At 32.4% G+C, this 25810-nt stretch overlaps 1 protein-coding gene across 3 annotated transcripts in view; it reads left to right on the top strand.

The window, feature by feature from the left end:
- The first annotated feature begins 202 nt into the window (after nucleotides 1–202).
- Nucleotides 203–25810, top strand: part of dlg1 (MAGUK family member discs large 1) — a 79431-nt gene continuing 53823 nt past the window's right edge. The window contains exons 1-4 of one of the 3 annotated variants that reach the window (XM_080164731.1): nucleotides 203–295; nucleotides 9575–9665; nucleotides 10305–10383; nucleotides 16437–17941. In XM_080164731.1, coding sequence (XP_080020857.1) covers nucleotides 9604–9665; nucleotides 10305–10383; nucleotides 16437–17941 — 1646 coding nt within the window. In that variant the 5' untranslated portion in view covers nucleotides 203–295; nucleotides 9575–9603. Of the gene's footprint in view, nucleotides 296–4528; nucleotides 5008–9574; nucleotides 9666–10074; nucleotides 10114–10304; nucleotides 10384–16436; nucleotides 17942–25810 lie in introns of those variants that run through there. The other 2 variants (XM_080164730.1, XM_080164733.1) reach the window with 2 other exon arrangements.

Here is a 25810-nt window from a genome sequence, read left to right as displayed (position 1 = left end):
TTATGGTTCAATTAATTTAAATCATAATTAGAATGTTTTTGATTTGTTTTGTAATTTACAACTCAAGATATAGGGTACCATATGACTCATATTAATATGTTTTATAAATACATCACGTTATTTTCAATTGGTCTGTAATTTACAGAAATGTTAAACCTTTATTTTGTATCTATTTGGATCAGTTGTGATTTACAATTCGATGAAATAACATTATGTTAAAAAATCTAAACATGTACGATTATGTCTAATGATACCAATGATATACTGATTTACCTACAAGTTACTGTGTAAAATGGTAAGGTTTTTTGTTTGATTTTAAAAAAAATCATAGTTTAGATGTATAACTAGACAACTATAAATGATTATTATACTAACAACAGCTTCCTTTTATATTATTTTATATTAATAATGGGTAATTATGTTTGTCATCATTAGAACTATATATTACTTAAATTCCCTTTTTACTCTTCCGTTCCTAACACGTTTACATTCGATGACAAAAATATATTTTTTTTCAATTAGCGTTGCTACTATATGACATCAGTGTCCTTGTTTTTATACTTTAAATTGAAAATTTGCTTCTTTTTAAAATCGAAGCTTTTCTATAATTCCCGTAACGGTTAGATTTTTTCGTTTAGATATTTTAAAGTTGTTGTATCGATAAAAAGTTTGAATGGTGATTCCTATAACAATTAGGTACGATTTAGGAAGCCTTTTTGACAAAAACTTTTCACATGGTATAATTATCCTATTCATCTGATTTTTCAAATACTGATTCCTAGAACAACATAGTACCATATTAAAAACAAATATTCTCTTTAATCAAGTCCTAAAAATGTTAGTATTTCCATAAACATTTTCATGTATTTAAGAAGTTTAGCAAAAAAATTACGTACAATTTTGTTTAAACTTTCTACATTTACATTCTGCTTATTAAGTTCTGACACTCTACAAGTGTATCCTACTCTTTCAGATCTTTGCTGATATGGATGTTGTCATTCTTGTTTTAATGTAAAAATTTCCTCTATTTTATTACTTCACCTGAGCTGGATCTTTAAATCATTTTAGTGGTGAGCTAGATCGTGGTGATCCGAATTTCAGCCAATCACAGTGCGGCATTTCATAAAATGCTGTGCTCTCATTGGTGGAAAGTTGGCTCACCCAGATCTGGCTCACCACTAAAATGATTAAAAGATCCAGCTCTGATCTATCTAAGAACAGAATAAGGAAATCCTGACTAAATGAAATGTAATAAAGACTAACAGGGATAACAATATACACAAAAGGGAAGCTCAGCAAATTATAAAAAATGTCAGTTTGATACTGTTTCCAGAGAGCTGTTTATTACACTAGTCTCCAAAGTTTTATAATAACGTTTTCTTGTTCGTTCGCCTAACAACTTTGGGGACTTCTAATGAATTTTGAATGTTTGGTTTATTAAGTTGAGTGTCCAAACGTTCCGCTAATTGTGATCTTCAGTGGGTATTTTTGTGTATTAACATTAGGGATGTACATCAATTTATTGGCCAAATAAATACAAATATAATATCTAAATATATGTTTTTAATTTCATAAGACAATTCTAACATGCCTATATTTTCTATCTGCTATCTGCTCAACAAGCGCGAGTAGACGGTCATATCCTAACTGTAGAGATACTTTGATTTTAAAAATGTTTGGTATTTGATTACAGTTTTGCTTTAAAAGTGTGTAAAGTATTTTCAGATAACACTCTAGCAAAGCAATTCATATTACACAATACACCAGCGTTGCGGAGCCGTTTGATTTTGGTGCGGCTCCGGCTCAAGCTCCGGATCCGACCTATAATCAAGAAAAAACTCGACATATATTTTTCCCACGTCTATTTTTGACTTTTGAAGGTTTTAAAAGTTCAATTTTTGATAAACTTAATAGGGGCATTTGCACATGACAAAACAGAGTTACCAAATTATAATTTATAAAAAAAATCTCTTTATTTATCTAGTCCGGAGCCGGAGCCGTTTTTTAACGAAAATTACGGCTCCGGCTCCAGCAAAATATGGCGGCTCCCGGCTCCGCAACACTGCAATACACAATTGAAACAAGCTTGTTTATGTTTAAATTAGCGTAGCAATAACATTCTAGTAACATACTGGATTGAAAGATAGATGTTGTTTATGACTATTGGTTGAAAAGTTCGAACATTGTTGTTTTGTACCCATCAATCAAGATTTTAAAAATATGTTACATTTTAGTTACAATGCATGTAAGGAAAGCTTTATACTCTATAGAAAACGCGGACGGATAAAAATACTTTACATATACATGGAGTTATAGAGTAGTTGCGCTATTGATAAGGTAAACGAATTTTAGATGAATTGGTAATTGATATTTATGTGGTATGTAATTGTCTATGGCACAGCAATTCGCACGATTGTGAAGTTCGTGCGTCCACCCGTAACGAATTGCTCTTATCATAGATTTAGACCTGGTAGAGTTGTCCTATCTAATTCAAACTTGGCATAATGATTCCTGAAACAATATACAAAGTGAAGCAACTCTAAAATTATTAGAAGAAAGTCTAATTATGTACATGTCTAATTCTATATTACATTTGACCACAGGATTCTTAAGGGATATGACAAAGGACAATGAATTGATGATAAACTATATTACCCCTTCTGTATATTAAAATTATTGGTTGAGAAGTTAGAACACTTAAAATTGGAATTAACCAATCAAAATTTAATCAGTCCCCGAAGTTTTAATTTAGATAATGAAAGAGTACCAATTGGTACCAGTATAGTTTATATTCCTACCTCCTTGCAATATATTGGACACATCCCATATAAGGCCCGCACATATTGTAGTAATTATCAGAGATCTAAAGAGATTAGACAATTATGGACAATAACTTGATGTGCATCCCAAATGATGATAAACAAGATTACAATTACATATATTGAAAGTTTCTACACTCAACTTTATGAACCAACAAATCCAAATCCAAAAATAGTCCCCAAGGTTGTGAAGCCAACGAATAAGAAAATGTTATTATAAAACTTTGGGGACCAGTATAATAAACACCCCAATGTCACTCCCCTCCCTCCCTGAGTAATTCCACCTAATTAAATTCCAACCACATAACTTTGCGTATATACTCGTGGAATTTCTCTAGGTAGATATCATGTTACATTAATTTGCGTAACTGCTATGTGTAAAGAGTTCGAGTCCTATATGTGTTTTAAAAATTATAGTACACCACTAATATGTCAGGTGGTTTAATTCAGATTGTAAATAGGCCTTTTCCGTCATTATTCTATCATGACAACCTCAAATTTCAATGCAAAGGTCGTGCAATCAAAGGGTTTGCCTTTAAGATTCAGGAAATGCAGGCATTGTTCATCTCATAACCATAATATATTTAGAGTCTTATGGTTTTGGTTTAAATGTCTGACAGACAGTCAACATGAAACAGGTTGAATTTGATAATTAAAGCAAAATATGTCCTTAGGATGTAAGCAAAGACTTGTAGAATATAGAACTATAAGGCAATGTGTCTATGCAATTATAAACTTTTAGAGGCATTTATAATATCAAATAGGCAAAAAAAGTTCTGCATTTCATGAAAATCAAATGTCTGTGTGTTTTTTATGAACCTACTTTACTTAAAATGTCTTCTGTTTGTATAATTGCAATAAATGCGGGAAATCTATAAAGGCAAGCAAGTCAATGTTTGAAAAAAAGTCTAGCACCCAAACTTTAGCTTGAATACAAGTTCAGTAAAGTAGTTGGCAAAAGGGGGAGGGGGAGAAGAGGGGTGGTTCTCTATTGTATCTGACGTTTGGGGAGAGGGGGAGAAGAATTTGCGGGGAGAAATGGGAGGAAAGAAAAGTTTTACCTGGAATAAGGGAGAGTAGTCATGCCTAGGCTTAGTTTTCAGGCATGTCAACATAGTTCTTTTAATGCTGATTTTTAAACAGAGTCTTATTTGTAAGAAAATTAATGAATTTGTTACTTTTGATAATGATCTTTTTATCTTTTACTACAGTCCATCTAACTGTCCGTATTACCTTACGGCTGAAATAGTATATTATAATGTAATGGCTTTTTAAATTAAAATGCATTTAATAATTTTATACCAATATAATGAAAATCAAAATATTTATTAAGCTAAACCTAAATTTATCAATCCTCTGTAATACCCTTAAGAAAGTACTTATTTACTAAAATGAATGAACTATTTGCTAACCCGCCTAAATTTATAAAAAAAAAAATTACTTATCATGTATCAATACATTTATACACTTAGACTGTTTTTTTAGGTTTAAATGGCTGTGTATTTATTTCATATTACATAATACATCTATGAATTTATTTCAAGTTTTATTTTAAGAGAAAAGATTAAGATTTTTTGAAAATTTATGCATTATTTCAAGCCTTATTTAAAAAAATATATTATTTTTAAAAAATGCAGTGAAACATAAATTTAATTCGAGAACCTTGTTCAGCAAAGTGTAGACCTCACAAGCAAATCAATACAAAAGAGAGAGAAATTCTTAGGCAAGAAGGAGAGGAGAAAATAGAGATAGAATTATAGAGAGAGATAGATAGAATAGAGAAAGAAGAGGTGTGATTGTGATATACAAATATATATTATAATATAAAACAACTATAACAAGAGAGAGAGAGAGAGGATCATATGAGCATTGGTCTCCTTTTACACACACCAGAGTACCAACCCTGCGTGTGTGTGTGTTTTTATACCTCTCAATGTTACACAGACCATCATATAGAAAATACCTATTCTTCTATATAAATATATAGAAAATATATATCTATACACATATATGTAGAGAAAATCAAGTGATTAATTGTGAAGTTTTATATATACAGCATTTTTAAACAGAGAGACTGTTATGATTTTGAGAAAACCGGTGTTTTTTAAAGTTATTTCTACTGAAGTTTGATATTTAAGTGAAATGATAAAAGAAAAAGAAATATCACAAGATAATTGAATTATTATAGGTAGAAACGTGTTGTGTTTTTGAGATACTATAAATACCTTTTTTAAGACAAAGGTTTAACTAAAAAAATTGATTAAGCTATAAAATTAACTTTATATATACAATACCTATATGAATTAATCGTAAAATTAGTAGAAACTATTTACAAAAATATATTAGCTGAGATCACATAAAAGTAAGGAAGGCATACCTAACTTTAAATAGGTTACCTCCTCCTTAATGTATGCCATATATACCACAACTTGATTAACTAGTAATCTTAGACTAACAATAGGTAAAAAAATTATATCATGTATAAATCATCATAAAAAATACCTATTTCAATGATATATTAACTGAGATCACACTTTAAAGTAAGGTTGCCATACCTAACTTTAGATAGGTTACCCACCTTCCTAATAGGTGTGCGCGCAATATTTAGATAAACTAATCAAAAACTAAGTTTAAATAATTGTACAAATCAATATAAAAATACCTATTTTATTGATATATTAACTTAGATCACATAAAAATAAGGTTAGCATATCTAACTTTATACTTTATATAGGTTACCTACCTCCTTAATAGATATGACATACCATATCTATTTAGATTAATTAATCTAAAAATAACTTTAAATGTTTGTAAAAATCAATATAAGAATACCTATTTTATGAATATAAATTAATTGAGATCACATAAAAAGTAGGATAGGGTAATAGGTATAAGCCATAGGCCCATAGATCTACTACACCTTGTAAATAGGTTAACCAAAACTCAATGGGATTTCATTAAATTGCAAATTATAGAAAAAATAATGATAATAAAGAAAATAATGTTTAATCTAGAAAAAATTTGTTTGCCTACAATTATATCCCTTTCAAAACTATTATACATTGTCGTTCGTTAGGCAATTTCAAAGGCTTATATCGACTATTTGAACTCGATAGAAAGTGATCGGAGCTGACATAACATCTACATACTTATGTAGACATAATAATTATGTACAAATTTTTGATAGGGTGAATCAAATTTCAAATATGATTTTTTTTGGATGCTATTTGTGATTACACCTATTATTGAAAAAATTAAGTTATTTATCGCATAGTATTATAGACAGCTTTCCGCGGTTATCGAAATAAAATTATAAGATTAATCCAGTTTGGTTAGCCCCGAGGAGCCGAACGCCCGGGCTTAAAAAACTGGTATTAATTTAATGATTTTTTTGTAATATGCGTGGAAAATTGCCTGTAATACGATGTCATTCATTATTTTTCAGTGAAAACCGGTTTTAATCCTACGGATGTTAATCGGTTTCAAAACCATACTGGAAATATATTTAATTTTGGTTTCGATGACATAACGGTTTTGTGTGTCAAAATCTGTCTTTGGTACCTAGGTAGCTTATTTATATATCCTAATTTATAAAGTAGTAAGGGTTTTTTTGTCTGTCCCGAAGGAACTCGCTAACCACTGAACCGATATTGTTCTCCTATACAGTGAAGCTTCGTATAGGACCTGGGAAGGTTTTAAACTATTTTTGAGAAGGGTGTATTTACCCCCCTCCTTCACCAAAAATATTTTTTTGTTCTTTTAAACACAAATTTAATTTGGAATGAGGTCGACTTTTACACCCTCCAACCTTAAGTGCCCCTAGAGGCTTCTAGGGGGCGTAGCCGCAAGTTAATTATAAAGTGAACCTTTTAATGTCCATTTTCCATTCCCTCACTGTAATGTTTTATGATTTGTTTTGGTATTTAAATGAAAACTATTTTGGGTGTGTCTGATATATCCTGTATTTCATTTTAATTTTAATAAGCGCAACTCACTCATCTATGAATTTGATTAACCTTTAAATATAAATTATTCATATATATCCTACAGAAAATGTATTTTTAATTTTGATTTTGAACTCCATAATTTCTTGGTATATTGTTCATCCAAATGCTACAACGCTTTGCTAAAAATCACAACAACTTTTAAACAAAGGAGTTTCATAAACACGTGCTATCATTCGTTGTTTTTTTATTAAATCTTGAATGTCTGTATTATATTACACAGGTGTGTCCAAGCTTTTGAACCAATAATTTTGATCTACAAAGTTAGTAATCATTAGGAATGAAAATTATATCAATTTATCGTCCATTGTCTTATCTCTGTATGAGACAGATACTTTATTAAAATAGGCATAGAGCTCTAATCTCTGCCCTAACCATTTAAAATATTCCACAAAACTGATTATATCATGAATCATATATACCTAGTTTTGTTAAGTGTAATTTACAATGTTTGGATAGTACTGCCAGCTAACAACCTTATTATATTTCAGAACTTGTATTTCGTACCTACCTAGGCCAAAATTATAAGTAAATACCAAGTAATTATATTTTTTTATGAAAAGAAACATGGAAGTTGCCACGCCAGTCAAAATTAAATTTCTTCTAATGAGCAAAGGCAATAATACAATTTGACGTAAAAGTGATTTTTAATTAGCAGTTAATTTAGGAACAAAAAAGTTTATCTTAGATAACATATTCTTCTCTAAATCTTCTTACAAATATCTCAAAACATATCTTAAGTTTTCTTAATTTGATTTTAAAAAAAACACAGAAACTATAGGTATTCCATTTCCTCCTGTAGAAATATTTTCTTTATTAATACTTGATAATAGTTAAATGGTTTAGCTTTTTAGCTTTGCTATACCTAAACCTATTTTTTTCCTGATTATATTCCATTTTTTATTCAAATTGTTTCAAATGATATAATACCTAGTTAATTATCACATCGTATTATAGACAACTTTCCCCGGATATCAAAATAATAAAATTACAATATTAATTTTATGAATTTTATTTTATTATTCCTAGGAAATTGTATAAACTACGTTGCTATACATAATTTTTCAGTAGGGCTGAGAACAGGTTCTAATTCAGCGAATATCAATCGGTTTCGAAGCCATACTAGAAAAAATGCATACAATATTTGTGTTAAGTTGACACAGTTAGGTGAGCAGTTAGTGTCTTTATTCCCCATTAACTTGAACAGGGATCTTAAGGGATAAGACAATTGAAAATAAATGTATGCAACCTCCTAATGATGATAAACAAATGTATCCCTTCTGTAGATGTAAAGTGTTGGTGGAAAAGTTTGAAACATCAAGGATAAGACAATGGAAGATAATTTTATGTAATCCTTTCCCCCCCCCCATGATGATGCCAATTATTGTTAGATAAGTTTGGATACTGCTAGTTTAAACTAACCAATCATAATTTAATAAAAGTTCCTGAAATTTTTATATCAACTAACGAGAGAATCTGTATATAAATCTATAATTTCCAGTGCAATATCCCCTCCCTGCCTCCCTGTGAGACAAAAAACAGATACAGATTATCTAAACTAACATCTACTAACATGCCTCTTCCCCCTCTTTATTGTGAGTAGCGCAGCTATTCGATTACGAGGATATGTCCGTCCGTAGACCAATATAACTAATACAACTAATTTAGGTAAAAAAATTATGATTACATACCTATAAAATCATTTTTTAACCTATATTCGATTTTTATAAAAATTATTTGATTTTGAGTCAATACATTACAATATTAATATTAATTTACAATACATTTGATAAATAAACCTGAAATTATTATCACAAAATTAATAATAGTAGGGTTAATGTTCTTATTATTCTTAAATTGTGTTATTGCTGCACTACCTTTGTACACAACTGTTCTTGTTATTAAGGACGTGCAATATTTTTCTTTTCTTTTGCATAATAGGATAATTATTGTTTATGCCTTTTTAAATGACTGAAGCTTTTGCTCATCCTATTCTAATATATTTTCAAACATTAATGCTAATTTCAAAACAAAACTTTATACCTAGGTATTCTAAATAACAATACTTCCCGCCTCAATAATGATTATTTTGGCTCATCTAGTGGTTTTTACCCTCAAAATCCCCAGTCGAGTACATACCTTACTGGCCTTATTTTAAAATCCTGTGGTTGTGTTTTACATTTAAAAGGTTAGGATAGGTTATAGTTTGTACAGGACAGCTTGCAGGATTAAGATACCGTAGATTTAGTCCCCTAAGAGGTTAGGTTTTAAGAAAAAAAACTGCCTATCTTTCTTTTTTAAATTTCAAAAATATGAGGAGGTTTTTATTGCTCGCTAGACCTTTCAGAAAAAGCACCTACCTATCTTATCTAAACTTAATTAACTTAACTTGGTAACCCATCTTACCTAACCCATTAAGGTAATAGGACAAACGCAGGAGTGACAAACGTCGGAGTGGACACATAACCTAAACTTAGCTATTTTAAACTATGTTATAGGTTTTTAAAGTGTTTAACCCCTGCAGGGGGCTTAATTGTATATTCATATTTCTCAACCTAACCCAAACTGTATAAAAATACTTAATTAACTTAGTATTTTAGACGCTCTGACGTTTGTTCACTTCGACGTATGTCACTCTCGCGTTTGTCCTGGAACCACCCATTAAACCTAGATTTGTGAAATCCTTACCTCGTGTGTAATTCTTTGTTTACAACCTATTTAACTATTTAGTGAATGATATGAATATTTCAGAGAGTGAATAAAGTTGTCTACAGTAAGAGATGCCTGTGAGCAAGGCGGAGGCCCACAGGGCCTTGGAACTACTTGAAGATTATTATAGCAGGTTAGGTACTTAGTAATGTAGAGCCCCACAGGGCCTTGGAGCTACTTGAAGATTATTATAGCAGGTTAGGTACTTAGTATTGTAGAGCCCCACAGGGCCTTGGAACTACTTGAAGATTATTATAGCAGGTTAGGTACTTAGTAATGTAGAGCCCCACAGGGCCTTGGAGCTACTTGAAGATTATTATAGCAGGTTAGGTACTTAGTATTGTAGAGCCCCACAGGGCCTTGGAGCTACTTGAAGATTATTATAGCAGGTTAGGTACTTAGTAATGTAGAGCACCACAGAGCCTTGGAGCTACTTGAAGATTATTATAGCAGGTTAGGTACTTAGTAATGTAGAGCACCACAGAGCCTTGGAGCTACTTGAAGATTATTATAGCAGGTTAGGTAATTAGTAATGTAGAGCCCCACAGGGCCTTGGAACTACTTGAAGATTATTATAGCAGGTTAGGTAATAAGTTTTTACAGTAGGTAGTCTCTTCTTAAGAAAGTATCATTAAATATGGGACATCTGACATAATCTTTGATTGACTGATTGGATCAAATATAATGTTTAATACCCAATAAATTATCATTTTACGATAGATAACTAAATAATATTAGATAACTAAATAATATTTTTTTCTCTTCTATTTAGATTATCAGAAGAAGAGGAAAAACAGTTACGAGCTGCCATAGAAAGAGTTATAAGAATATTTAAATCAAGATTATTTCAAGTAAGTTGTGCCTTTTTTTACTTATTTCTCCAATAAATTTTTAAAAAGGCTTTCTTATCATTTGTATGGGCCTTGGGACCTCCAAAACAGTGTGGTCTCCAAAAAGTTTGCTTGCCCGTGTGTAACACTTTTTTCCCAGCCTAAGTTTTCAAAATAGTCAGGGCATCTCTTGAGTCACATTATTGAAGTGTGGCATATTTTGGACAGTTTTTATCGGATTTTTCCTTTTTTCAGCTAAAAGAATTACCTACATAAATAATTACATGTATTTTTGTCATTTAAAACAAATCTTGTTAGGTACTTTGTACAAACCAATCAATATTCAATCTTCTTCCCCCCAAAAGTTTTATACTGACGAATGACAGAACTAGTTTATAAACATTTAGAGGCAGTACTATATATTTTCTAATGACTCCTTCCTCCCTGCTGATTCCTAAGACGATGAAAATCCCCTTATTTTTATGAGGTGTTTAAATCCTATTGGTACCTATACCTATTTCGGATATAATTGTCTTTGATAAATCAATTACCTAGGTATTTTGGTCGTAAGAAAATGACTTCCTACTTTTTATACAAACTAGCGGCTTCGCCCCTAGCCTCTAGGTGCTTTGCCCCAAGAGGCAAATAAAAAAAAATGAAGTACTACTGGTGCTGCTAGTAGTTTTATGTGAACTATTTCCACATAAACGAAAAAAATGGGGGGGGGATTTTTTGTTTTTTGGGGGATTTGGGGGTGTCCCACCCCCCAAGATTTTGGCTTAAAACCACCACAAGACCAATAGGTATATACCCTGAAGAGTAGAATCCGATCGGTTCAGTGGTTACTGAGATCTTCAGGGACATACGGACAGACATCAAGCTACTTTGTATTATAGATACAATGTGAATATACAAAAATAACAAGGAAGTTATTTGGAAATCAATATGATTAAGGGAATTATAAAGTAAAGGGAATAAATAAAATAAATTCAGATCACTTTCTAGTTTATTAATGTTAGATATTTTTTATGGTAATAATATGCTGCTAAAGAGAGAAAAAAATATTTGGGAAAAGATAACTGCAGTTTTTTTAAAAGGGGTATTAGATCTAAACAGAGATTAATTCTTCTTCAGTTTTTTTGCCTACATAATATTATCATTATTAAGACAACATTCAATGTAATTGTAGTAATTTTGAGTATATTCGCTTACGTACAGATGTACATACGGCCATGGTCTAATTAAAGAGTAGCTGATATACTAACAATGCAATGTCTGCCCAAAATACTTTTTAGAAATAGCTTTGCCATTGATCCGAAACTTTGTTTAAGTTTGGCAATTAAAAACTGCTTACTCCGCCTTTTTACCATTTCTTTTTAAAAGTTTTTCTTTCTCTAGGGTTTCGAATTTTGTCTAAAGAATTGTATTTTATATTTTAAATTAAATAGAATAGAATAGGTACAGTCTTGTTATTTCTGAAACAGAATTTGTTATATTTTGTTTAGAGGAAGTTTATCTCTAAAAAAGTATATATTTACTAGAAATTATATATTTTCGCCCCTAGCCTCTAGGGGCTTTGTCCTAAGAGGTAATTTAAAAAAAAATTAAGTACTGGTGCTGCAAAAAAAAATAGCCTAAAACCAACACAGGACCAGTAGGTATATTCCTTGAAGAGTAGAATCCGATCGGTTCAGTGGTTACCAAGATCTTAAGGGACAGACGGACAGACAGACATCGTTCTACTTTGTATTATAGATAAGTAGCATTACCTAGCACCTTAATGATAAACAAAATTACTCCTTTAAATTAAATTGTATTTCTTTATATAAATTACCCAGGAATCTAAAGGGATTAGACAATGGCTGATAAATAGATATACATCCTCAATAATGATACACAAAACTAACCCTTCTGCAGATTACAATTAGTGGTTAAAACGTTTGGACACTCAACTTGATGAACCAACTAATTAAAATACAATAAGTCAACGAATATGAAAACGTTATTATAAAACTTTAGGCACTAGTGTAATAAACAACGCAATGTCCCCTCCCTCCCTGTATGTTACCACTATGTAAACATCTTTTCACATTTAAAAAATACAAATTTTAATCTAAAACTGTTAAATGCATTCCATAATTGACCTATCTTTTGTTATTGTAACATGAATATTCAAAAAAATGGCCCAAAAAAGTTTTAATCCTTTAAGCTTGAAATCTGTTTTCTCGGTCGATTAATGTCATTAGAATTTAAGATGCATTGAAAATATTCAAATGTTTTGTCTTTTTGTTGTTGTGTTAGCTGACCTTATAGAATTACATTTTTATTAGTTGCAAAGCTTCTCTGTAACTAAAGGATTCTCCTAATTATGACTGTCCTTAGCAGATTTATTAGAACATGAACTTAAGTCTCTCTCTCTCTCTCTCTCTCTCTCTCTAACACACTCTTTTTTTCTCTCTTTCTCTTTCAGTGAGGGAGGGGATATTGGACTATAAAAAATACCTACTGGTAACCAAAGTTTCATAATTACTTTATCTTTGGGGTACTTTATTAAATCTTGATTGCCTAGTTGAAATTTACAAAATTTATAAACAATAATTTCAGTCTACAGAAAGGATAATTTGGGGATTTCCTTAAATTTATTGTCCTTGATTTGCATTGCTTCATATGGATACAACTGTCCTTGTCTTGTTTTTAAACTTGATATTACGCATTTCCTTTATTTTGTTTTCACATTATGTAGATTTTGTCAGGGAGGGGGATGACAATGACAGATAAATTAATATACATACTTTTTCCCCTTTAATAATAAGCCATAAATTTTGAAAAGAATTAGGGCAAAGATAAGTTTATTTTTTATTGTTCTATCCCTTCTTACCTGAGTATTCCTAAACAAGATATAAACTACGCATGCATCTAAAGGGATACGACAGTGGCCAATAAATGTATGTACATCCCCAATGATGATACACAAAATTAAATTACCCTTTCTTTAGATTACGTTTTGTGGTTGAAACGTTTAATCACTTAACTTAATTAACAAACTAATCAAAATTCATTCACAGTCCCCAAAGTTGTTTAACCAACGAATTATAAAATGTTAAAATAAAACTTTGAGGACTAGTATAATGTACAGCCCAATGTCCCCTCTCTCCCTGTAAACTGCGTCATTTTTATACCCTAGACACCTCTAGCTACATTTTTATTACAACTTGTTTCAAGATTTTATATTTTGGAGCTTGTTTCCTTTAAAAATCAACCTAGGGGTAAAGTCAGGACTAGAATATGGATTCACTATGATGTGAAGTTGTATCATTTTGTTTGTTTTTTGCAAATTTACTTTATATTGGATGTTTTTATGTGGGCTACGTTAGCTATTCATCGCATCGTATTATAGACAGCTTTCCAAGATAAAGAATTATAAGATCAAAACCAGTTTTAATATTCGTGGAAAATTGTACGTAATATGATGCTTTACATGATTTTTCACTATGGCTGAGAATCAGTTCTAATCAAGTGAAAATTAATCGGTTTTGAAGCCATACTAGATAAATTATTATTGTGCCACAAAACACTGTTTTTGTACAAGTAGATTTTTGGTCAAAAAGCATAAAATCTATCAATTTTCCTTCTTCCATTTTTCAAAGAATCTAGGTGCTCTCTGTAATAATTCATCATAAAAACATCCACATAGCAGGGAGGGAGGGGACATTTATTACACTAGTCACCAAAGTTTTAGAATAACGTTTTCTTGTTCGTTGACTCCACAACTTTGGGGACTTTTATTTAATTTTTGAATGGTCGATTTAATAAGTTAAGTGTCCAAACGTTTCAACACAAATTGTGATCAACAAAATTGGTAATTTTGTGTAGATATTATCATTCGGGATGTACATCAATTTATCGGTCATTGTCCTATCCCTTTATACACACAAATGCCCATCCACACACACACACACACACACACACACACACACACACACACACAAAGGCCTGTTAGATTTTATCTCTTTTATACCTGGAATGAGAAATGTCATTTGCCACATCTGATGCATATTAAAGAAATTATAAGGGCGCAATGGTGATCATTAATATGGAAGGGAAGAGTGGGGGGTGCAAATATTCTTCCAAGGAGTGGTCATTAATATGTGAAGAGGGGGGGGGGAGGGGTCTTTCCACCAAAATTTACTGGAAAGATCGTACCTACATAAAATGTACCATATGGGTTATTTAAGTTATGTTGGTTTATGTAAGTTAGTAAGTAGCTCTTAGGCCTTTGTAAATTTTAGACAACCCCCCTCCCCAAGTTATGGTTGTTGGTTGAGTCCTATTATAAACATTAAAAATATATAAATACAATCTCATTATTATAAGGCCAGCTTGTTTTAGGAAATGTTTTTTAGCTTTACCACCCCCTCCTTTAAACCCGACCGTACCATTGGCGATTGAGCCACCATAAAGAAATATGATGACCCCGTTTCGTATTATGAGGTTCTATATTTTCACGAATAAATGGAAATTTAAATTCATATATTTCAAGTTTTAAATGGTAGTCTGAACTTCTCGTTCTAAGGTACATATTTTTTTCTAAAAGTGATGTTTAAATTAAATTAGAAATATTTGTATGTGCATATAAAGCATTAACGTTTTATTTTGTTTGAAATATAGGATCTCGAAAATTGCTGGTCTGATTTGATTGTACAGAGAAGCTTTGTAAATGTCTCTGGGTTATTTAATGTTATTTACCTTACCTCCTTTGCCCTCTCCTAGAGGCTGGGGACGAAAAACTATCAATTTAAAAAGAAAATATATTAGGTATTAAACCTAGATGACATTTAAACTTTAAATTTATATTTTTTGGCGGGAGTAGAGAATTTTATTTTTGTGGGCCTTATTATATAGACATTTTCGAGATCTTAGTGAACAATCTTAGATACATACAGAATGTTTTCACTGACAAAATGATATATATAGGTAACTATTTCTTATTTTGTAGAAAATTTAAAAAAATTCTTTCCTTTAATTTAATTTCAGTTAACTTTTACCTATAATTAATATATATTGGGTATGAATATTAATATATCTAAATTACGTTTGACATCTTTTATCACTACCTGCGGCGCTAATACAATTAGGACAACTTTTTATGCATATTAAATATAATTTTTGCCAATTTATCATTGCAAATATCTGGATATATGTGTGTGTGTTTTGTTTGTGTGCGTGCGTGTGTGTGTGTGTGTGTGTGTGTGTGTGTGTGTGTGTGTGTGTTTGGAAAATTGTAAACTTGTGTGTGATGTTGCTTAAACGATGGGGAACTAATTTAGGGTCCAATTTTGTACACTAGTCCCCAAAGTTTTAAATTAATGTTTTCTTATTTCTTGTATCAATAACTTTGGTATGGTGACTATTATTGATTTTAATTGTTTTTTTTCTTTCATTAAGTTGAGTGTCCAAACGTTACAACCACAGTTGTAATCCACAGAAGGGGTAATTTTGTGCATCATCATGTACATCTATTTATCGGCCATTACTTATCCCTACAACTTTTAAATAGGTATTTAAAAGGTGTATTTGATAAAATGTGCAAAAATAAGATTTAAAACCCAACTTACAATTAAACTTTTAGAAACTGAACTATAAGTGGTAATTTGCCCTTGTACTGTTTAAACTTGTGTACATAGTAGGTCTACTGGGTGTCTGTCATTGCTTTGACATGTGCATGTTTGGTCGTTTTTTTGTCAACAATTGTTAACAATGAATGCAAATTTCAAATTTCCTATATGCATTGATATTATGGATTACTAGCTGCTGCGCCCCAAGCATCTAGGTGCTCTGTGTTTCAAGTGGTTTTGAGGGAGAAGAAAAATGCGTAAATCCATCCAAAGGCTTAGATCCAAAAATGAAATAGCCTAAAACCATTCCCTAAAATGGAGAACTAAATCAGTTCTTTAGATAATAAAATCTTAAGCTTCAGAAGAAAAAACTTTACTACTTTATTTAATAGATATACACAATCTTAGAACCTACCTAATTTTTATGTTACTAATGTACTAATGATTATTTTCTTTCAGGCCTTGTTAGACATCCAAGAGTTCTACGAGCTGACCCTGATGGACGAATCAAAATCTGTACACGTCAAAACCTCCGAGGCCCTGCAGATGGCCTCCAGGTGGGAGGTGGCCGGACCTCCTGGCGGCGGTCATCCCAACAGCAAGTACATAGATCCCACAGGACAGGACATATCTTTGCCGGACAAGCAGCGCGACGAGATGCTGCGCCAGCTTGCCAACATCGCCCACGAGGCGGTCAACTCGGCGGGCGGGATGGGCGGTGGTAGCCCGGCAGCTGTCGCTAGTTCTACGAACAACATGAAGGCTGGCAGCAGTGCGTCTTTACCCTATCCCCCGCCCCAACATCACCAACCTTACTCCACTCAGCAGCTGGCACAGAGTTTGCCGCGGGTTACGCCGCAGCAGGAGCCGGCCCATGTAGGCCTTCCGCGCAGCATTTCTGCCGCTGGCAACGACGCCTGGGAGGTGGACGAGATCGCCCTGGAGCGCGGCGGCCAGGGGCTTGGCTTCTCCATCGCCGGCGGTACTGATAACCCACACATTCCAAACGACAACTCTATTTTCATAACCAAGATCATTAATGGGGGTGCAGCCGCCCAAGACGGCCGCCTCCGCGTGAACGATATAATAACACACGTGAACGGTGTGTGTGTGATCGAAGTGCCGCACAGTGATGCGGTGGATGCACTGAAGCGGGCCGGCAATAGTGTTCACCTTACAGTGAAGCGAAAGCGCCAGGCCAACGGCAGTGCCGGCGAAATGATCGAGGTTGAGCTAATGAAGGGCAGCAAAGGTCTCGGCTTTACAATTGCCGGAGGCATCAATAACCAACACATTCCAGGAGATAACGGTATTTATGTCACTAAGGTCATGGAGGGCGGGGCAGCTTATTTAGACGGCAGAATATCGGTCGGCGATAGGTTGGTGGCAGTTCGTAACTTGCCCACCGGTGACTTCTATCTGGACGATTGCTCCCACGAGGAGGCGGTCAAAGCGCTAAAAGCCAGCAAGGAGAAAGTATGCTTGGTGTTGGCCAAGTCTGACCATTATAACTACGAGGTCTCCCCCTCCCCCACATTTACCCAGATGGACCCGTACAAGCCGCAGTACAAAGTGCCGCGCTCCATATCTGAGGAGGAACTTATCCGCAACGCGCGAACTGTTTCATTGACCAAGGGCCCCGCAGGGTTGGGCTTCAATATTGTCGGCGGCGAAGACGGAGAGGGAATATTTATCTCATTCATCCTGTCCGGCGGCCCGGCCGATGTTTCTGGTCAGGTGAGACGCGGCGACCAGATTCTGAATGTGAACGGCGTTGATCTGACGGCCGCCACACACGAGGCCGCGGCCCAGGCACTGAAAGGGGCTGGAAATGTGGTCCATATGAAGCTGCAATACAAGCCGGATGACTATAATCTGTTTGAGGCTAAGATTCACAATTTGAAGAAGCAAATAATCTCTGGAAGCATGCTTAGAATGTCGGAGAAAAAATCTCTATATGTCAGGTAAGAATGTTAGTATGGTAGAATTAAGTTTTCCAAGGGATCTTGAAGGATAAGACAATGGACGATAAATCTATATATACACATACCTAATGATGATAAACAAGACTACCCTTTCTGTAGATTAAAATGATTGGTTAAAAAGTTCAAACATTATCAGTCTGAATCTAACCAATCAAAATTCCATTAAAGAATCCAAAGTTTTTGAGCCAACAAATAAGATAACGTTGTTAAGAACTTTGAGTATCAATGTAATTTACAATCCAATGTCCACTTACTTCCAGAGTTTTCCAAAACTATTAATGTTGTTTGATATGTGTAATGGATAGGTTTACCTTAATTTAGAAGATAGTTATATTTTGATTTTTGGCATTTATATTTGTGATTCTAGCTATAAGTTTTATGTCAAAAAGGAAAAAATTCCAATAAAAATTTAAAAATCCATTGTAGGAAGATTTAAAATTCACTTTTGATACGTAGTTTCTAAGTAACGTCAAAAAAACTTAGTGTAACCTCTAAAGTAACCTGTAAAAATTTTGACCTCAAGAAATATCAATCTAATTTGGGACACAATAAAAACTGTCCCGAATTTGTATTAATTTTGAGGAACACGACTCCAGTTACGTCATATTTTTCTTTCCCGAAAAAGGGAAGGGGGAAAGAAAAAAAAGGGAAGGGGGGAAGAAAAAAGAGATGGGAGAAAAGGGGGTTTTCCCCTTCTCTTTTGAAGAGATTTTCTTCCCCCTTCCCTTTTTCGGGAAAGAAAAATATGACGTCACTGGAGTCGTGTTCCTCAAAATTAATACAAATTCGGGACAGTTTTTATTGTGTCTAATTTGGTTATAAACTTATCATTAATAGATTGATTAAATATAACCTAAACAGATTAATTAACGTTGTATATATCAAAAACAAAATAGACGTAATTTTAATATTGTGGTAACATAATCATAAAAATCAGAAAGGAAAAAAAATTAATTGGATCCCTATTTTTTATATTTATTAAGTTATTTTCCTGATATCACATGAATTAACCTCTTGTAATGGAAACTATATCTATTTGTTTATGTTCCAGTGGTACAGTGTATAATTACCTGTCTGCTATTTGTTTCTAGAACCTTTACTAGTTAGGAGCCTGAAACAACAGATCTATAGTAGGTATAGATGTATATACAGATAACTACCTCCCTTCCTTTTTCAATGACCTTATTCGTTTGCTACCAAATTATTTTCTGCTATTTTGATGTGTTAATATAAGTGACACTTGCGTGGGTTGATTTTCTATGTCCCAATTGAGAGTAGACATAAGTACACTGCGATGGGGAGATACAGTTATTTAACCCCTTCCCCTCTAGTGTTTTACTCCTATGTAGAAACTAATTTACATGAATAGAAATATCATCTAAGATTACCCGACTTCGTAGGGGAGATGATGGGTCTATCTTGGCTTAAAATAGGTTCCTACTGTTAATGTTATGTCAGATGCATGAATTTTATAGTTAGAGTTTTATGGCTTTGTATTAGAAGTGCTGGGGAAGTGCAAGAAAATAGCCTTAAACTATCCCAAGAATTAAATCCTAAAGTTAAATTAGCCTACAACCTTTCCTGGACCTATATGAAGGGGGGACTCAAGCTACAGACAAAAAAATTTACTATATTATAAAATAGGATGAAGAAGGTTTCAGCCTCGTAACTGTTGAGTGAAACCTTATACCTAATTATATTCTCCATTAACTCGTGGTACAATCTATTCTTTTTATTATTATTATCTACACAAAAAAAATATATATATTTCCCTAAAGAATATGTATTATAGTGCAGCTGTTCTATGGCTTATTATTTGCTGCCCCCCCCCGCCCCCCCCCCCCCATCTTATTTTCAAAGTAAATTAAGAATAAGGGGGGCATTTTGTCTAAACCTGTGTGGCTACCTAGGGACCATTATAATCTGATCTTAAGTTGCAAACAAACAAACAAAAAACTACCCCTCTCTCATTTTCATTTAATTTCAAAATAAGGGGTTAGGGTCCTGTGCCCGACTAGACACTTTGACAAAAACCGCCAATTGTTTTTTTTTTGATTATCAGTATTTTTTTAATAAATTCTAGACTTCAAGTAGACGTTTACTTTTCTTTGTAATTTTGCTTCCCTACCAAAACTCTAATTGTCCTTGTGTATTATATTATATTATATATAAAATCATATGGTCCCTAAAGTAATGTATTATTATTTATTATATTATCAATATCTCTATTCATATAAATTGATGTTTCTGCTAGATTTATTTTTTTATCAGCGGATCTATACTTTATATTTTTGGACGGTCAGACTTCAGTTTTAAGACTTTTTCATCATTAAATTGTTTCATATTCAGCAATTTTTTGACACGTTTTCTCATTCGCTGGCTAAAAAACTTTGAGGATATATATTGATTGATTGGTACAAATTAGCAGCGTTTTAACTTTTCTACTAATGATATTTAGCTACATAAGGGAACTTTTTGTATATCATAATTCTCTTATCCCTTAAGATCCTTGCTTTGCTTTTATTGATTCTGTTTTTTTTTCATTTAAAAAGTTGCTGCGCTATTTTTGGACACAATTGTTGTGAGGCATAATAATATTAATAAAGATTATTTATTTTATATTAATTGGATTAAGGCTTATAAATAAATAATTAGCCCTAGTAATCTCTGTCTCAGCAATTTACCTTTTTTTGTGCTTATATAAGCATTTTTGTCAGATTTAAGTAGGACGTGCTCACATCGGGAAAGTCCGCACTTTACAACAAAAGTGGCCTACTTAAATCGGACATGTCGGACTAACGAGCCATTTTCGTAGGTTAATTGCTTACTTGAAGAACTATTATTGCCCTATAAACCCCTAAAAATCCCCAAAAATAAGGGTGGCTGATAAGAATCAGCCAAATCGGACGCTTTTGACGTAAATGTCTTACAGATTAAGATTTTAATCCGGATTATTTTTCCTCAAAATTTAATCCCTTCTCAGCCATTTAGGCTATATTTGTAGTTGATTGCTTACTTTTATCTTCCATTTTTGCTACAAAATCCTTACTTAAACAAGCCATTTTTGTGATTAATGTCCTACTTATATCTTCCATTTTTGCTACAAAATCCTTACTTAAACAAGCCATTTTTGTGATTAATGTCCTACTTATATCTTCCATTTTTGCTACAAAATCCTTACTTAAACAAGCCATTTTTGGGGTTGATTGCTTACTTAAATCCTCCATTTTTGCTGCAAAACCCTTACTTAAATAAGCCATTTTTGGGGTTGATTACTTACTTAAATCATCCATTTTTGTTGCAAAATCCTTACTTAAATAAGCCATTTTTGGGGTTGATTACTTAATTAAATCATCCATTTTTGCTACAAAATCCTTACTTGAATAAGCCATTTTTGGGGTTGATTACTTACTTAAATCATCCATTTTTGTTGCAAAACCCTTAATTAAATAAGCCATTTTTGGGGTTGATTACTTACTTAAATCATCCATTTTTGTTGCAAAATCCTTACTTAAATAAGCCATTTTTGGGGTTGATTGCTTACTTAAATCATCCATTTTTGCTACAAAATCCTTACTTAAATAAGCCATTTTTGGGGTTGAGTAATTACTTAAATCATCCATTTTTGTTGCAAAATCCTTACTTAATTAAGCCATTTTAGGGGTTGATTGCTTACTTAAATCATCCATTTTTGTTGCAAAACCCTTACTTAAATAAGCCATTTTTGAGGTTGATTACTTACTTAAATCATCCATTTTTGTTGCAAAATCCTTACTTAAATAAGCCATTTTTGGGGTTGATTACTTACTTAAATCATCCATTTTTGTTGCAAAATCCTTACTTAAATAAGCCATTTTTGGGGTTGATTGCTTACTTAAATCATCCATTTTTGCTACAAAATCCTTACTTAAATAAGCCATTTTTGGGGTTGATTACTTACTTAAATCATCCATTTTTGTTGCAAAATCCTTACTTAATTAAGCCATTTTTGGGGTTGATTGCTTACTTAAATCATCCATTTTTGGGGTTGATTACTTACTTAGATCATCCATTTTGGTTGCAAAATCCTTACTTAAATAAGCCATTTTAGTGATTAAATTCCTACTTATATCTTCCATTTTGGCTACAAAATTCTTACTCAAACAAGCCATTTTTGTGATTAATCTCCCACTTATATATTCCATTTTTGTTACAAAATTCTTACTTAAACAAGCCATTTTTGAGATTAATTTCTTACTTAAATCTTCCATTTTTGCTACAAAATCCTTACTTAAACAAGCCATTTTTGTGATTTATTTCCTACTTTCATAATGAAAATTGGCAAAATTGACCCTATAATTAATGTAAAAAAAAACTTTGTAAGTCAAATTATATTAAACTACACGATATTATACAGTATTACAATACATTCAACAATTTTGTATTCTTTTCATGTTTAAAAAATGACTGATGAAAATTTGTTTTAAATTTATACAAATTAGATGTTTAAATCAAATTCACTAGTTTTCTGCATAAATCAATCTTCTGTTTCTGATTTAAAGTTGTGTTATAAAGTTCCAGCAAAACCACTCTAACCACAGACTGAGACAATCTGTCTTTGGAGTGATTCTAATGTACTCTAATGATATTTTGATTGACTTATCAACTCTGTTCTCCAATGAAGTAAATTCCTGAGAAAAAATTACTAAAAATAAAATATATTTAAAATTGATATGAAATACACAAAACTACTCTTTCTAACATATGTTTCTTTAATATTTACAATAAAAATTCATGAATTATTATTAACATTTAGAATAAATAAATAATAGTAAAATATCTAATAAGTATTTGTCATTTGGGATTAGACTTTTATTCAAAAAAAAATTTAAAGCTATTATATATAAAAACAAGCAATGAAGTGCACTGATGTCTAAGGGGGGAGGGATGTACAGGTATGATAACCCCCACCCCCAATGAAATTTGGCATTTAGGAACTAAGACATCATTGTGGAGCTTCTATGTAATACAGCATGACACACAAAAAGTATTTTTTAGGGTTTACAGACCATATTACTTAGTGTATAAAAAAAGTAGCATATGTTCTTGATCTCTTAACATTTCCACACAAAAAAAAAATTTAGAAAGAGCCTAAATTTTGAAAAAGTAACTTAAGAAAAAGTAACTTACATAAGTTTTAAGTAAAAAGTTAAAATAAGTTTTAAGTTGAAAGTATTTTTTTGAGTCTTGTAAGGTTAATGATATTTTCATGATCCTAACATTATTAGCAAAAAAGATATCAACAAAATAAAATTTCATCAAAATGAGTTTTGATTTTCAAATGAGCTTACCAGAGATCTAAAGAGATATGTAGAAAAGGGGGCCAAATAAATGTCGGAATTTTTCCCTTATTATACACATTGTGATGAAAAAATTAAGTTTTTAGAGTTAAAAGCATTTTCTATTATTGGGATTATTTATACCCACAAATTTTAGTTCCAAGGTTAAAAGTTTTGGGAATAAAAAAGATTTACAACCTGAAATGGAAATTACCATTCCTTTCAAAAAAAAGCTTGAAAGTCCTTAAAAATGTAAGAATCGATCTGGCACCCCAAACAATTGGTAAAATTTAATGAAACTTAATGAAAATATGAAGATTATTACCATAATTATCCCTAAAAATTTCAGCTCTGTATCTTTTATAGGAGTTGAAAAAATCATGTTTCACCCTTTCTGTCTCTGACAGATGGACAGATGGACAGATGGACGGACAGACAGATAGACATTGCAAATAATAGAGGAGCTTCACTACTAATTATAGAATAGCTTTGCTACGAAAATAAGCTCAGAACTCATATTTATAGTTATATTTATTTATAGGGGGTCTTTTGCTCCACTAGCCTCTAGAAAGGAAGTCCCGAAATGAAATCTGTAATGGTTAATTAGTTAAGTTATGTTAAAAAAGTTTTCTTTAAAAAAATCAGATTGATATCTTTAAAAATAAGCTCAGAACTTACATTTTTAGTGTTTTGGGGGATCTTTTGTTCCACTAGCCCCTAGAAGAAAAGTCCCAAAATTCAATTTTTACAGTTTTACAGGGGGATCCAATCAAATAAATGAGCTTACAAGCTATAAAAACAAGCCCAACAATCCAGGGCAAAATTTGGTACTGAATTATAAATATTATTGTAGCATTTGCTGCATAACAAAAACACACACACAGAAAAACCTTAGGGTACCTATATTTTTGGGTACCCCAATGCCATAGAAATGATAAGGGAGTAATAAAAAAAAATTATTTGTGTAAGAACCAATTATATTCAGAAAGTTTTTAAAAAACAGAGGGGGAGAGGAATAAGGATACTTTGTTAAATAGTTTAATGTTGCTGGCCTACTTATGGATATACTTATCCTTGTTTTAAATTAGTATAGTATAATGTTGTTGTTTTACATATGTATATAACTGTCCTTGTTAACATTAGAAGGAATAATGTTGCGTTACTAATGTCCTTGTTAACCCTTACAGATTGTCATATTGACCCCCCCCTCTAGTTATTTCAATGTCATTTTTTTTGTAGGTAAGATAGAGAGTTGTGACTTCATGACTATTTAAGTTTTGTAATTATACGTCGGCAAGAGTTGATCTTATAAGGATATCTGGTCTGTGTCGGTCGTGGCATTCGGTCAAAGTCAGTTAGGTGGCACCATATTTAGAAAAAATTTAAATAAATCTTAATTTCTACATTATGACTTTTGTGTATAAGTAAAACCTAAACTTTTTGATGAATACTTAGATATCAATGACCTTCTGAGAAAAGTGGTGTTATGACCGTTTAACCGCTCCCTGACCGACTTTATGACCGTTTTTTGTCCGGCTTTTACTACAAACATATATCATGAATATCGTGGCTTATATTACAGCTAGAGACCTATAAATTTTTTTGGTAAATCCTTGAGCAACAATAAACAGATAAAAATATTAATTGGCGTCGCCAACTGCTGTTTTACCGCCGTAACCGCTGAAAATGGCGGTTTCCGTTATTTGCTGTTTTTCGGCGATGATCAGAAAAAGTATTTTTTTTGTTATGAAAAATTAAAAGTTCGTCCTAAAATTTGGTCATCCTAGCTGCAAAATTGGCCGCTCTACAGCTGTTTTAATATTTAGCGGCTGGCCGCTAAAAAGCGGCTAAGGAGCGGTCTGACCGCTATGACTAGAAAAAGTAATTTTCTCGAAAAATACACATGAACCACCAGAAAAAATTTTTATGTCTCTAACTGTAACAGGAGCCGAGATAGAGGGGGGGGGGTCAATATGACCCTCCCCCCCCCCCCCCCGATCTATTAAGGTATGAATTGGGGCCCGATCTTTAAGGGTTAAATTTAGATTATCATAATGTTGCTGACAAACTTGTGGATATAAATGCACTTGTTAAAATCAGTAATTTACCACTAAAATGGCACAATTAAGTAAGCAATTTACTTTTTTTCATGCTTACTTCACAAGGAGAGATTACTAGGGACAGCATAATATAATTTTGCCGTGCTATTTATGAATATACTTCAACATTACTTAAACATCACTATTGTATAATATTGCTGCTCTACTTATATTTATACTTGTCCATGTTAAATTCAGTATAGTAAAATAATGCTGTTCTTCTTATGAACATACTTGTCCTTATACCAGTATTATCTCTAGGGGCTCGGTGACGCTTTGGGTAAAAGTCCTCTCAACCCCACCTTGAACCTACTCTGTGTCTAAATTGCAATGTAACGCGCTCAATCGCCCAAGGGTATTAAGTAAGGTAACACCAAATAGATAGCCAAATCTTTAATTGCACGAATTTTGTCTAGAGGTCCTAACTGCAT

Source organism: Acartia tonsa, chromosome 6, assembly GCF_053477335.1.
Source record: "Acartia tonsa isolate MP-2025a chromosome 6, ASM5347733v1, whole genome shotgun sequence".
NCBI classification, from domain to species: domain Eukaryota; kingdom Metazoa; phylum Arthropoda; class Copepoda; order Calanoida; family Acartiidae; genus Acartia; species Acartia tonsa.
This window is presented reverse-complemented; position numbering and strand designations above follow the sequence as displayed.